Genomic DNA, 14,049 nt, shown 5'->3' with positions numbered 1-14,049 from the left:
AAATCAGCATATTAAAATGATTTCTGAAGGATTATGTGACACTGAAGACTAGAGTAATGATGCTGAAAATTCAGCTTTGAATCACAGAAATAAATTACAATTTAAAATATATCCAAATACAAAACATTTATTTTAAATTGTAATAAGATTTACAATTTTTACTGTATTTTAGAGCAAATAAATGGCACCTTGGTGGGCAGAGATTTAAAAAAAAAAAAAAAAAAAAAAAAAAAAACATGAATTATTCTGACCCGATTTTTGTCTGATATTTGACCCTGGACCACAATAAAAGTCATAAGGGTCTTTTTTTTTTTTAAATTGAGATTTATATATCATATGAAAGTTGAATAAATAAGCTTCCCATTGACAATATTTGGTCAAGATACAACTATTTGAAAATCTGGAATCTGAGGTTGCAAAAATACAATTAAAATACTGAGAAAAGTTGTCCAAATGAAGTTCTTAGCAATGCATATTGCTAATCAGAAATTAAGTTTTGATATATTTACAGTAGGAAATTCACAAAATATCTTCATGGAACATGACCTATACTTGATATTTGGTATAGAAAGTATTTTTGGCTATACAAATATACCCGTGTTACTCAAGACCGGTTTTGTGGTTCAGGGTCACATATGACTTTGATTTTGTAAAGTGTGAACACTGTATACAATTAATATGAAATATGTACTAATTATAATTTTTTATATATATTTTATATATATATATATATATATTTTTTTTTTTATATATATATATATATATATATATATATATATATTATCACAATTATCGCAATATATATATATATATATATATATATATTTAATGTAAAAATATATATAATATATATATATATTATAATTTTTTTACATTTATTTATATATATATATATATATATATTTTTTTTTTTTTTTTTTTTTTGGATATTTAATATTATAATGTTGACAATATTATTGTGATGAACTGTGAAACACAACTCAATGCACTTCTGTTCAGATGTTTTATTTTGCTGACAAATCAAGAGTTGAAAACATTCCTTAAATGCTGTATGAAACTTCCCAGGTGAGCAAAGAAAACAGAAATATAAATTCAGAGAGCCAGACATAAAAAGCATAGAGAGTTACCATGTAGTCTGATAAACCAGAAACACAAAAGCTTTCATGTTTATTACTGATTAAGAGAAATAATGGCAAACATGCAAAACACAAAAATAAATACACAACAACTGACCCCATAAACCATCTTTTGTGCCATTTTGACTAAATTTGACTTGGAGCCAACAGTAAGCAAAAGAATATCCAGCAAGATCAAAGCTGAATCACAGTAACATTTTCTTCTGCACAGTTTAGTCCCAGACTATTTTTCATTTTCCCAGCTTCGGTTAAAATTTGTTAAAAACATAAAACAAAAAAGTGCCATTTATAGATATATATGTTTGTTGAGAAATATTAAATGTGTTTAGTGTCACATTTTGGTGTTTGTTTGAACACATATGCATCCATCTACTCATGGCTGGTCCGGCGTCAGTACTCCAGACCCCTCATGGTGGCGATGGCCGAGGCCAGTCTGCGTGGGAGGGGTTTGGCCGTCTGCCGGTATTCGTCTGGTTTGGCACGAAGAAGGGTAACGATATTCTGGAGGGTTCTAGAGGTCTGCAACCCTAGCGCATCCATGACGTTACTCAGGTAATCTGTAATAACAATAATAAAAGGTTTGTTTTTCTAACAAATAAAAGGCAAAATATAGTTATAAAAAAGTATTATAAATGAAAACATTACTTATATACACTACCGTTCAAAAGTTTGGGGTCAGTACATTTTTATTGTTTCTTTTTTTTTTCTTTTCTTTTTTTTTAAGAAATTAATACTTTTATTCACCAAGGATGTATTAAGTTAATAATTAAAAGTTTATTAAAAGTTAATAATAAATAATTTACATTGTTATAAAATATTTATATTTTGAATAAACACTGTACTTTAAACTTGTTATTCATGAAAGAATCCTGAGAAAAAAAAAAAAAAAAAAAAAAAAAAAAAAAAAAAAAAAATCACAGGTTCCAAAAAATATTTGGCAGCACAACTGTTGATATTATCCAACATTGATCATTCTAATAATAAATCCGCATATTAGAATGATTTCTGAAGGATCATGTGACACTTAAGACTGGAGTAACAGCTGATAAAAATTCAGCTTTTCATCATAGGAATAAATTCTATTTTAAAGTATGTTAAAATAAAAAACATTATTTTATATTGTAAAAACATTTTGCAATATTACTTTTTTTTTTTTTTATCAAATAAATGCAGCCTTGATGAGCATAAGATACTACTTTAAAGACTATTACAAGTCTTACTGACCCCAAACTTTTGAACGGTAGTGTATGTAAAACTGAAATAAAATATACAAAAACTTAAACTTAGTACTAAAGTAACTAAAGGTAAAAATAAATAAATAAATAAATAAATAAAAACTAAAACTACTAAACCTAAAACACATCAGGACAATTTATAAAATAATAATAATAATAAAAAATAAATAAATAAATAAACAATTTAATTTAAAAAAGTGAAAAGTGAAGACAAAAAAAAAGTGCAAAAAAAAAAGATTCTGAATACATTAATACATTTTTGTACATTTTAAACAAAAATCCTGATGTTAATGAATAATAAAAACAAAGCCACTAGAGCTTTGCAGTTTCATTGTAAGTTAATGGTGATAATCAAATATAGTCATAAAAAATGATTATAAATGAAAACATTATTTATGTATGTAAAAACTGAAATAAAATATACAAAACTTAAACTTAGTACTAAAGTAACTAAAGTAAAAAAAAATAAATAAACAAATAAATAAATAAATAAATAAAAAACTACTAAACCTAAAACACATCAGGACAATTTATATAATAATAATAATAATAATAATAATAAATAATTTATTTTTAAAAAGTGAAAAGTGAAGCCAAAAATCTCAGTATTAATGAATAATAAAAACAAAGCCACTAGAGCTTTGTGGTTTCATTGTAAGTTAATGGTGACAATGGTGTGATGATGTAATGATGATGTAACGATGATGTCACCTATGTCAGTTGCCAGCTGTTTGGTTGCATGTGGGCTGAGCTCTGGAAGCTGTAGGATGACATCACAATAGGTCTGCATGGTCGCCCTGGCAATAGAACCCAGCCAATAATCTGCCGTGTTCTCCAGCTCCGGAACGTCATCGCCTACAGAGAGACCGGACACGTCAGACATCATATGTGCGTGTATGAAAGAGCTTTATTTCACATAACCCGGGGTCATGTGCTTGTGTTCACCTTGTTCTGGAGGGTACGGCAGTTTGCCAGTGTGTAACGCAAGTTCTAGTGCTGGATCCTCCTGAGTCACAAACGGCTCCAAATGAAGAGGCAAAGACATGATGTACTGACCGATCTAGAAGCAAAACACACACACTAATGAGTGCACAACTATATCATTACAATGTATATAGATCAGAGTTATCATCTTTCATCGTCATTACTTAAAATATTTTTCTGGTAAATGTAATACTTTAATAACAGTTTTTTGATTGTAATACTTTGACTATACATATATTAGCCTTGTGGGCAGCGCGCCGACATACAGCACCATTGCGCTCCGGGTGTCCCATGTTCGAATCCCTTTCCCGAGGACCGATCCCACCCCCCCTCTCTGTCCCACTTAACTTCCTGTCAATTCTGATCTGTCCTGTCCCAATAAAGGCAAAAAAATGCCAAAAATAGATCTTTAAAAAAAAATTAAATTAAATTAAAAAAATATAAATAAATAAATAAATAAATACATATAAAATATACATAAAAAGAAATATATACATTTTATATCTATATAAATTAAACAATTTTATTTCAGCTACTACATACTGTAGAGAGAAATTATATAATCAAACTAAATTAAATAAAGCAAATATATATAAAAAATAAATATATACATTTAATATCTATATAAATTAAAAATTTTATTTCAGCTACTAAAATTAAAAAATAAGTTCTAATAAAACATATAAATATAATATATTTTTTATGTAATACTCTGAGTATATATATATAGAGAGAGAGAGAGAGGGAGAGAAAGAGAGAGAGAGAGAGAAATAAATTAAAAATAAATACATATTTTATGTCTATCTAAATTATACATTTTATTTCAGCTACTAAAATAAAAAAACATTTATATTAAATATAAATTTAATTATTAAATTTAACACTAACATAACGTTATTTATATATATATACACTACAATACTATAGTATATATATATATATACTACAAGACTACAACAGTTCCTAAATTAATGTTAAAATTCATTCAAATTAATTTAATTATATTATATTTAAGGTATACTCTATATAATAAATTCTTATATATATATATATATATATATATATATATATACATAAAACGTTGTTTATTTTTTTAAACTACAAGACTACAACAGTTCCTAAATTAATGTTGAAATTCATTAAAATTAATAATTTAATTATATTATATATATATATATATATACATAAAACGTTATGTTTATTTTTTTAAACTACAAGACTACAACAGTTCCTAAATTAATGTTGAAATTCATTAAAATTAATAATTAATTTAATTATATTACATTTAATATATACTCGATATAATAAATTCTGATATATATATATATATATATATATATATATATATATATATATATATATATATATATATATATATATATATATATATATATATATATATATTTAATATAAATATTTGTAAAATATAAATAAATATTTTACAAATATTCATTGTCCTATAATAGAAATAGAAATAAAACAACTAAAACTACATCAAATAAAGCTAAAAACTACAACTATATAGACATATTTAAACAAAAAATAATAATAAAATAAAAAAGACAAAAACACAAAACAATCTTACCAATCTTTAACTAATATTAAAATGAAAAAAAACTAGAGTATACCAAATGAGTATTTGCACAAATGAGCATGCAGTGTGAAGGTATTTACTGCAAAGTGTCTAATTATAGCCATTAACTTTCATCTCATCCATTGAACATGTGGCTTATGTTTGTCCTTGTACCTTTAAGAGCATGTTGTGATCATTTGTCATCATGTTTAACATTATTAGGACATGGACTAACCCTCACATCATGTGTTCATATTGTCTTACATTAGTGATGTACTCCTGCGGTGACAAACTGAATGCCGGCAGATCATCAGTAAGTGTTTCACTCAAATTAGCAGAGCCACGACCCTTCAAAATTCAAAAACACAATGAATTAAACATGATAAACATGATCCATTCTTGACACTTCATAATGACCTAAAAACACTGCAAACCTCAGGTTTGTTGAGAAGGAAAAGCTGCTGCTTGATTTGCAGAAACACCGAGTCAAACGCCAGCTGATTGGCCTGCTGGTTCAGACGTGTCAGAGCGCTGCGAGTCTCAGCCAATAGGCTTGAGTTTCCGGTTCCTTTCTCCTGCACAAATCAAACTTGACTTTTACACTTACAGAATACAAAGGCAGCACATTCAAAGAAAAGAAATTAAGAAAAGAAACCTTGAGGGAGTGCAGCGTCTCTAGTAGAGTATTATATTCGGCCGTGTTGGTCTGCTGAAGATAGTTGTATTCTTGCCAGGGATTCTTTTGGCTCCGCCTCTCAGCCACACCCTCTTGTAAGCCAGTCAGACTTCTGGGGTTAAACCCCTCCCACAGGAAACGTCCCGCCCTCCCGAGGATCCTGCCAATCACAATTGCACAACCATGATTCATCGCAGGAAAAACTGTTTTTTTAAATCTTGTATTTAAATATAATTTTAAGTTATTTATACAATCACATAATTTATATATTTAGATAATTAAAATCTTTGTTTTTTTTTATGCCAATATAGTTTTAGGTTATTTAGTTTTACATACTCTTATCATAGTTTTTGTTAATATTTTAAATTGGATTTTATTTTTATTTTTTTGTTTTTTAATGTCTATATAGTCAATTTCATTAAGTTTAGATTTTTTATTATAGTTTTTATTTTTGTACTTCAAAATGTAAAAAATATATATATATATATATATATATATATATATATATATATATTTTATAGTTTATGATAATAACATACATGCACAAATACATATACGTTATATTACTTAAAGAAATATATATTAAAAAAAATCAATTATATAATTATAGTGTTTATAAATGGTATAAAATATAGATTTGTTTTTATGTATTTAGTTAATGATAATAACCCTGATATATACACACATGCACAAATATATTTATATATTATTATACATATATATATAGATTTATAAATAAAGCAGATTTGTACTTTAACACATCTTACTTGTTTGACAGCTGCTGTTCAAATGCTCCACATTGTCTGAGCAGCTCTCCACAGGTTGCAATGATTCTAGAAGAACAAACAAACCATGAATAGACAATTTATATACTTTTAAACATAAAACTTTAAACTTATAATAATCACATTAATAGCAAAAAAAAAAACAAAAAAAAAAAACAACACACCCACCTGACAGAATTCTGGAAAGCCGTCCAATCCTCAGTGAACACCTCAGAAGTGGGCGTGTCCTCTAACTTATATTTCTTCCTGATTGACTGAAGCGTGACAGAAAAGTCTGACACGTACCTGAGAAAGAAAAAAAGAGAATCCGCTAGAAAGCGCAGCTGACCTGTGGGCCGTGTGTTTGTCTCTGTGTGTAAGCGTAGTAAATGTGTGTATGATTCATACTTGCTGAAAAGCGCTCGTAGGGCTTTGATGAGCCCACACACGGCGAGACCATCCGTGAACTTCACGCAGCGATCCACAGCAGCCGCCGCCAAACCAAACACCTTCTGAACCGAGTGCGTGAGCTCTAACACGCAGTCCAGAACCTCACCACGCTCCTAACACACACACAAACAATAAATAAAACACACATGGAGAACGCTGTAGGGAAAAATACATAATATTTATACAACAAAAGTCTTAAACACGCTCTTAAAGTAGTTAATTCAGTAAGAGCTCAGACAGATTCAGACTGATTCAATCTGAGAATGATTCACTAAAAAAAGAATCGTTCATAAGAGCCACTTGTTTGCAAATCAGACTGCATGCAGGCAATAAAGACAGTGCAATAGAAAAAGTGTTGTTTATGTTTGTTTGTTGTTTATGTACGGGTTCATACTTTGTGTACTAGTGCAAGATGAAAAATGAAAGCTTCTGTTTACTCACCAGAGGAACAGCACTGAGTTGGATGAGTAAGTTTGTCTCCTCTAGTTCTCCGTACTGCATCTGATAAGTCTTGTAAGGCGAATAAACACAAGATACCAGCTCTGCCACCTTCAAGAGGTTACACTCACCTGAAACATACACACAAAGACAAGAAAATTAAGAGAAAAAAATCCTGCATATTCACAAAAAATATTTTTCATGTTCATTTTTTACTATTATTTAATAATATATATAAATATATATAATAGGGAAAATATATTTTTTTTTTTATCAAATAAATTAGAATTTATAAAAATTCTCATAAGTTAATTAGTAAAATTAATTAAGCAATTCCCCACACATTCTCTTTATTATAATGTAAAAAAAATGACTCTCATTGCTGTAAATATGCACTCTTGTAATTATTCTTAAATGTTTAGTTTTGCATTACAGTAAACTACTGAAAATAGAGAGAATGTGCTTAATTATTCTAAAAAATAACACCATAATCCATATCATATATATACATACAGACAAAAAAATGATGAGAAAAAATCCTGAACATTCACAAAGAGCATATACAAAGACAAATATTTTTTATTATGTAAAAGTGTTTATTTATTATAAATTATATTTTAATTATATAAGATATGTTTTTAAACATATTAAAAAATTTTGATACATAATTTTAGGGAAAATATAAAAAATTTTGTAATCAAATAACAGAATTTATAAAAATTCTCATTAACAAAATTAAATAATTAAGCAATTTCCTACCAAATTCACCTTATAACATGAAAAAATAAATCTCAATACTGTAAATATGTACTCTTGTAATTATTCTTAAACGTTTAGTATTTTTTTTTTTGCATTACAGTAAGAGAATAGAAGTAATGTGCTTATTTATCCTGAAAATAATCCATATATATATATAAATATATATAAAATGCGTTATAGACAAAATGTCCCATTTTAGTATACGCATCAAATTAAATTAAAAAAAAAAAAAAAAGATATTTTAAATACATTTAAAATATATTAAATGCAAATAAAGAGTCTACTTTAATGTTTCAAATAATTTTTGTGAAACTAAAATGTGAAAATCTGTGAAATAATGAAATGATAAACTTTTTCTGACCTCTCCTTATAATTATATATATTATTGAAACAATAAGTGATCGTACTAAATTTTATTGCATTTAAAAAGTCTTGCTGACAAATGGGTATAACCTAGTAGTTTGAAGGATAGTGACTGGTAAGGATTTAAAACTACACTTGATCAGAATTTTTAAGGCTGCACTGTGATCCTTAAATAGTCTTTTAATGTCATCACATGATTCTTGTTCTAAATATGCCTGACAGGATTTTGTGGTATTTATGCACACACACACAAATACACACCGAGCTGCGGCTGCATTGCCGCCTCCAGGCTGCGACTGAAGTTCGCCGCCGTCTGATGGAGCTCCAACAACACGTCCAAACGACAGTCGCCAGAGCAACGCTTCAATGCCACAGCAATGCAGTCTGGGATAGACGGCACCATCGCCCCTAACGTCTGGATCATCAGCACGGTGAGCACTTCACAGGGGTTTTTAAAGACCTGCACACACATGTACACACGTCTTAGAGTGTGTGACAGTAAAGGCATGAGCGCTGTGTTGCGCTGCAGCTAAGTTAGTGTGTACCTGACTGCTCCACTGGAGCTGTGTGTGCCACGTGGACAGAAGAGTGTCATAAAACTCAGAGAGCTGCTGCTTCAGAGGAGCGTCTGATTGACAGATACTTTCCCAAATGGTCACCAGTTGTGCCTAAACACACACAAATAAATTTATTAATTCATATATTTATTCATTGTGTATATATATATATATATATATATATATATATATATATATTTTTATTTTATTTTTTTTAATAATTAATTTATTTTTATTCATCTTTATACTTCCATATCAACAAAAAGACTATTTTCATGGTCAGAAAAAAAAAACAAAAAAAAACAAGAAAAGAAAGAGAAAAGAAAAAAAGGAAAATTGTTGTACAATTGACAATAAATAAATAAATAAATAAAGTAAACTGATAGTTGACACTTTATTTTACAGTCCTGTTGAGAATATACATTCTATGTATTTAGGTCAGTAGTTACAATAACTGGGTAATAACTAGGTACTAGTAACCCATGTATTATCAGTATTTTGTTAAGTAAGTATACTGTAAGTACATGTACTGTAAAATAAAGTGCAACCAAAACCATATAAAACATTTAACATGAATACAATGAAAATTCTAAATTATATTCAGGTGATACTTTTTTAAATACATCAATTAAACATCTCCAATTATAAAATGTTGCCTTTTTAAATTAAAAAATGTGCATTCATATATTTCACAGCAGTTTACAATACAGATGATTTCATTATAACTAAAGCAATAAAAAAAAAAAAAAAATCAGTATTCAATATTCAAAATATTATACCTTGTGGCATTTATAGTAGTAAGCCAGTAACTGTGGCATTCTGTCCATTTCGGTAAAAACTCTTACAAAAAGCTTTGCTTGATCTGAAACAGAATATAAAAATAAATATTAACATCTTGGCATGTTAAAGCATATTATTCTGTAGAATTTTTGTATATATATTTTTGAAAAAAAGTCTCTTATGCTAACCAAAGCTACATTTATTTGATCAAAAATACAGTAAAAAAAAAACATACTATTGTGAAATGTTTTTAATATTCAAAACAACTGTTTTCTATTCTATATGTTTTAAAATGTTATTTATTTAAATTTTATCAAAGCTGAATTTTCAGCATCATTACTCCGGTCTTCAGTGTCACATTATTTTTCAGAAATGTGATGAATATAAAGTATTTATCTGAAATAGAAATCTTTTGCAAAATAAATGTTGTCACTTTTGATCAATTTAATGCATCTTCGCTGAATAGAAATATTAATTTCTTTCAAAACAAAATCTTAATAAATGTGATGCAATTTAAAATGTAGCTCTTTTACACATAAACCTGATGTATAACATCACCTGTAGCCAGTGAGTTGAACGTAGAGACGATCTGTGTGCTGGTCAGAGCTTCCAGTCGGTTCTTCAGAGCCTCCAGCTGAACACACTTCTCACTGTAGTCCGGCGTGTCCACCAGCATCGCCAAACTACCCTGCATGGCGGTCAGTTTGCTGCTGATCACAGCCACATCCTGTAGACAAACACGCATTAACATTTCAGATCCACATCCACGCTCATGCTAAGTGCATGAAGACAGATGTACAATACATCACCTGTGTTTTAAAAGTCTCCTCGATGTCAGCACTGAGAGTGCTCCATTTATCAGCTTCCTGTAGTGCTTCTGCTGCTAACTGCATTCGGGACTTCACCTGATCAATCTCCACCAACACCTGCCACACATAAACACTCAGACTACACTGTACACTACCAGTCAAACGTTTTTGAACAGTAAGATTTTTAATGTTTTTAAAGAAGTCTGCTTACCAAGCCTGCATTTAGTACAGCAAAAACAGTACAATTCTGAAATATTTTTATTTTTTAAAATAACTTTTCTATTTGAACGTAATTTAAAATGTAATTTGTTCCTGTGATTTCAAAGCTGAATTTTTAGCAGTATTACTCCAGTCACATGATCCTGCAGAAATCATTTTAATATTCTGATTTGCTGTTTAAAAAAACATTTATTATTATTATATGATTTTTTTCAGGTTTCTTTGATGAATAGAAAGTTCAGAAGAACAGCATTTATCTAAAATAGAAATCTTTTGTAACATTATAAATGTGTTTATAATCACTTTTGATCAATTTAAAGCATCCTTTCTAAATAAAAAAAAAATTCTGTAATTTCTTTCCCCCCCAAAAAATTATACTGACTCCAATCTTTTGAATGGTATAGTACGTAATGTAACAAAAGCTTTTTATTTCAATTAAATGCTGATCTTTGGATCTTTCTATTCATCAAAGAATCCAAAAAAAAATTCCCTCAACTGTTTTCAATATTGCTAACAATGATAATAAATAAAAAATGTTTCTTGACCAACAAATCAGCATATTAGAATGATTTCTGAAGGATCATGTTGACACTGAAGACTGGTGTAATGATGCTGAAAATTCAGCGTTGCATCACAGAAATAAATTACATTTTAAAATATATTTAAATAGAAAGCAGTTATTTTAAATAGTAAAAATATTTCACAATTTTTCTGTTTTTTTTGCTGTACCTTAGATCAAATAAGCTTGGTAAGCAAAGGGGAAAAATGGATTTAAATGTGTGTATTAACTGATACCTGCATAGACTGCACAGTGTCCTGTTCGAATTTCTTGATGTCCTCTTTAACCAAAATCATCTGATCCTTCAGGAACGACGCCTCCTGTTTCAAAGCTTCAATGTCCCTCAATACACGCGGCATATTCTGCAGGGCCTGATTGCTGCTCTCTGCAAACACATAGAAATGACCATTTAAAACTTTAGAATTAAGATCAGTGTTGGGAAGGTTACTTTGGAAATGTAATAGGTTACAGATTACAAGTTACTTGATTTAAAATGTAGTAAGTAGTGTAACTTTTCAATTACTTTATTAATGTAACATTACTTTTAATTACTTTTTGATTACTTTTCTAAATTTCTAATATTTTCAACTGTTAATCATTTAGGAAACATTTAAACCAGGCAGAGTTCACCTTACAGCAGCGCTCAACACTGATCACTGTCAGACTTTCAAAATCCTTTATCACTTGAATTAAGATTATAATAAGTAAGGGATAATAAACATCGTTATTTTGCGATAACAACTGGCTGAATGTACATTATCCCTCTTATTACACAGCTGCTTGATAGATTATTTAGATGTTTCGTGTCAAAATTATTAGACACAAAACACTGATCTATGTTGAAATATTTCAGCGCAAAACTTCCATGAAGAAATCAGTCGCTAGCAAACGGCAAGTTCAAACTAGACATTTTAGGGATACAGTGCAGTCATACCAGTTTTCTTACACAACATTTCACCACATAAATAATTAAGTAGCAGTACTAGTTTCTTAGTTATTTTATGATCCATTACAGTGTACAAAAAAAAAGACAGCAGCTGCGTTTGTATGAAACAACAGATCAAGTCCACGATACCAGGATGAAAGATTTTTTACGTTTTTTTTGGGGCTTTATATGTCTTTTATTGTGATAGGACAGTAGAGAGACGACAGGAAAGAGCTGGGAGGAGAGAGGGGAGCGGGATCGGCAAAGGACCTCGAGACGGGAATCGAACTCAGGTCTCCGTGAGTGCTGTTGTGCTATATGTCATAACAAGATCATAACATAAATAACATCATAACAACTAAATATTTTAATAGCTATGATACTGGGTTTGAAACAAAATGTTTGCATAGTTATGACAGAAAACACCAGCATCTAACAATGCCTTGGAAAAAACAATCTTAAAAAATACAAGTTTATGCAGAAACCCAAATAGGAAATAAAACAGTTATTGAATAAGCATGTGTCCTATTCTGTGTCCTAAACTCCTGAAACACTGGTGTCTCATTTTAGAGCAGCCAATGCAATTTATGAAAGAAGTCAATTGAATCTGTGAGTGGGGGTGGGTGTGTGAAAAAATTCTGATGAAATTCCCTTTGTAATCACTGGCATTTTTCAAAAGTAACTGTAATTTAATTCCACATTTTTTCTCAGTAACTGTAACTCATTACAATGACATTTATTTTGTAATTAAATTACGTAATTCCGTTACATGTAACTAGTTACTCCCCAACACTGATTAAGATGCATATTAGAATGATTTCTGAAGGATCACGTGACACTGAAGACTAGAGTAATGATGCTAAAAATTCAGCTTTGAATCACAGAAATAAATTACATTTTACAACACATTCAATTAGAACACAGTTATTTTAAACCATAAAAATATTTCAAAATATTACTGTTTTTATTGCATTCTTAATCAAATAAATGCAGCCTTGGTGAGGAAAAATAGAAAAACATTCACCCATTATAGAATTTTTGAGAACTTAATGACATTTAGACAATTGAAAGAGTGCTAAACTCACCTTCTATGGAGTTATTAACCTCTTGGATGAACAGCTGCAGCTTCATGACCAGAGTAGAGGCGTGAGCGTCCGCTTTACCAGGCGCATCTTTCTGAGCCACTTTAAAAGCTCCATTCACCCAGTCCTTCACATCAAAATCATCTGCCAGGAACTTGGAGAAGTCCATTTTCACGCCTTTAGTAGTCTTACAAAGCCAGAATCACCATCTCAAAGAGTCAAAAACCCATCTGCAGAGAGGGAGCGAATAAAAAAGACATGTTGAAAGTGTTTATCGATGCATATTTGACTGTTTACTCAAGTGTAATTTCTCCAGCAGACCTTCACCAGTCTATTCCATAATTCTTGCCCACACCAGTCTTAGACACGAACATAAAATAAACAGCCCATGAGAAAGATATAATCATGACCACGAGATACAGTTCAAACAATGCGATCGCTTCCTCCAGCGTTAATTTAGTCGAATCAAAGTGATAAACAGTTACTGAGCCTAATGTTTTCAGTGTTTGCACACTGCTTCCTGGTTGCGCTCGTACTAATATGTACCGGTGGTGGGAAAAATACGGCGAAGAAACATTCCGCTTTCGAAACGTTTACCGGATAAAACCAGTTTACAAAGTCTGATAAAATAGAACAACTGTGTATAGACGTCCACTACTCATGCAGACAACTGTTATTATTGTTAATGTACGTAAACACGCGCATTATAGCGAATTTATTAAAATTACTTTCAATTTGAG

General features: G+C 29.8%; 1 protein-coding gene across 1 annotated transcript; it reads right to left on the bottom strand.

Annotated features, from left to right (window-relative positions):
- Positions 1-989: 989 nt before the first annotated feature.
- Positions 990-13,836, bottom strand: cog7 (component of oligomeric golgi complex 7). Its single transcript, XM_051098729.1, has 18 exons — positions 13,631-13,836; positions 13,313-13,539; positions 11,539-11,687; positions 10,525-10,641; positions 10,274-10,442; positions 9,715-9,797; positions 8,924-9,046; positions 8,640-8,838; positions 7,260-7,387; positions 6,777-6,931; positions 6,558-6,674; positions 6,372-6,437; positions 5,584-5,764; positions 5,363-5,503; positions 5,193-5,276; positions 3,317-3,431; positions 3,083-3,226; positions 990-1,693 (listed from the first exon to the last, which is right to left on the bottom strand). The coding sequence occupies exons 2-18, from the start codon at positions 13,476-13,478 to the stop codon at positions 1,527-1,529; spliced, it is 2,304 nt and encodes a 767-aa protein (XP_050954686.1). The 5' UTR covers positions 13,479-13,539; positions 13,631-13,836; the 3' UTR covers positions 990-1,526.
- Between the last annotated feature and the right edge of the window lie 213 nt (positions 13,837-14,049).

The sequence above is a fragment of the Labeo rohita genome, chromosome 24 (genome assembly GCF_022985175.1).
Source record: "Labeo rohita strain BAU-BD-2019 chromosome 24, IGBB_LRoh.1.0, whole genome shotgun sequence".
Lineage (NCBI taxonomy): Eukaryota > Metazoa > Chordata > Actinopteri > Cypriniformes > Cyprinidae > Labeo > Labeo rohita.
The sequence above is the reverse complement of the archived record's forward strand: the minus strand, read 5'-3'. Positions and strand labels throughout refer to the sequence as shown.

Coding starts and splice junctions, on each gene's coding strand:
- cog7 (XM_051098729.1), bottom strand. CDS start 13,478: ATGGACTTCTCCAAGTTCCTGGCAGATGATTTTGATGTGAAGGACTGG. Junction 10,443..10,524: donor AGGAGACTTTTAAAACACAG/GTGATGTATTGT, acceptor GTTTGTCTACAG/GATGTGGCTGTGATCAGCAG. Junction 9,047..9,714: donor ACTACTATAAATGCCACAAG/GTATAATATTTT, acceptor GTGTGTGTTTAG/GCACAACTGGTGACCATTTG.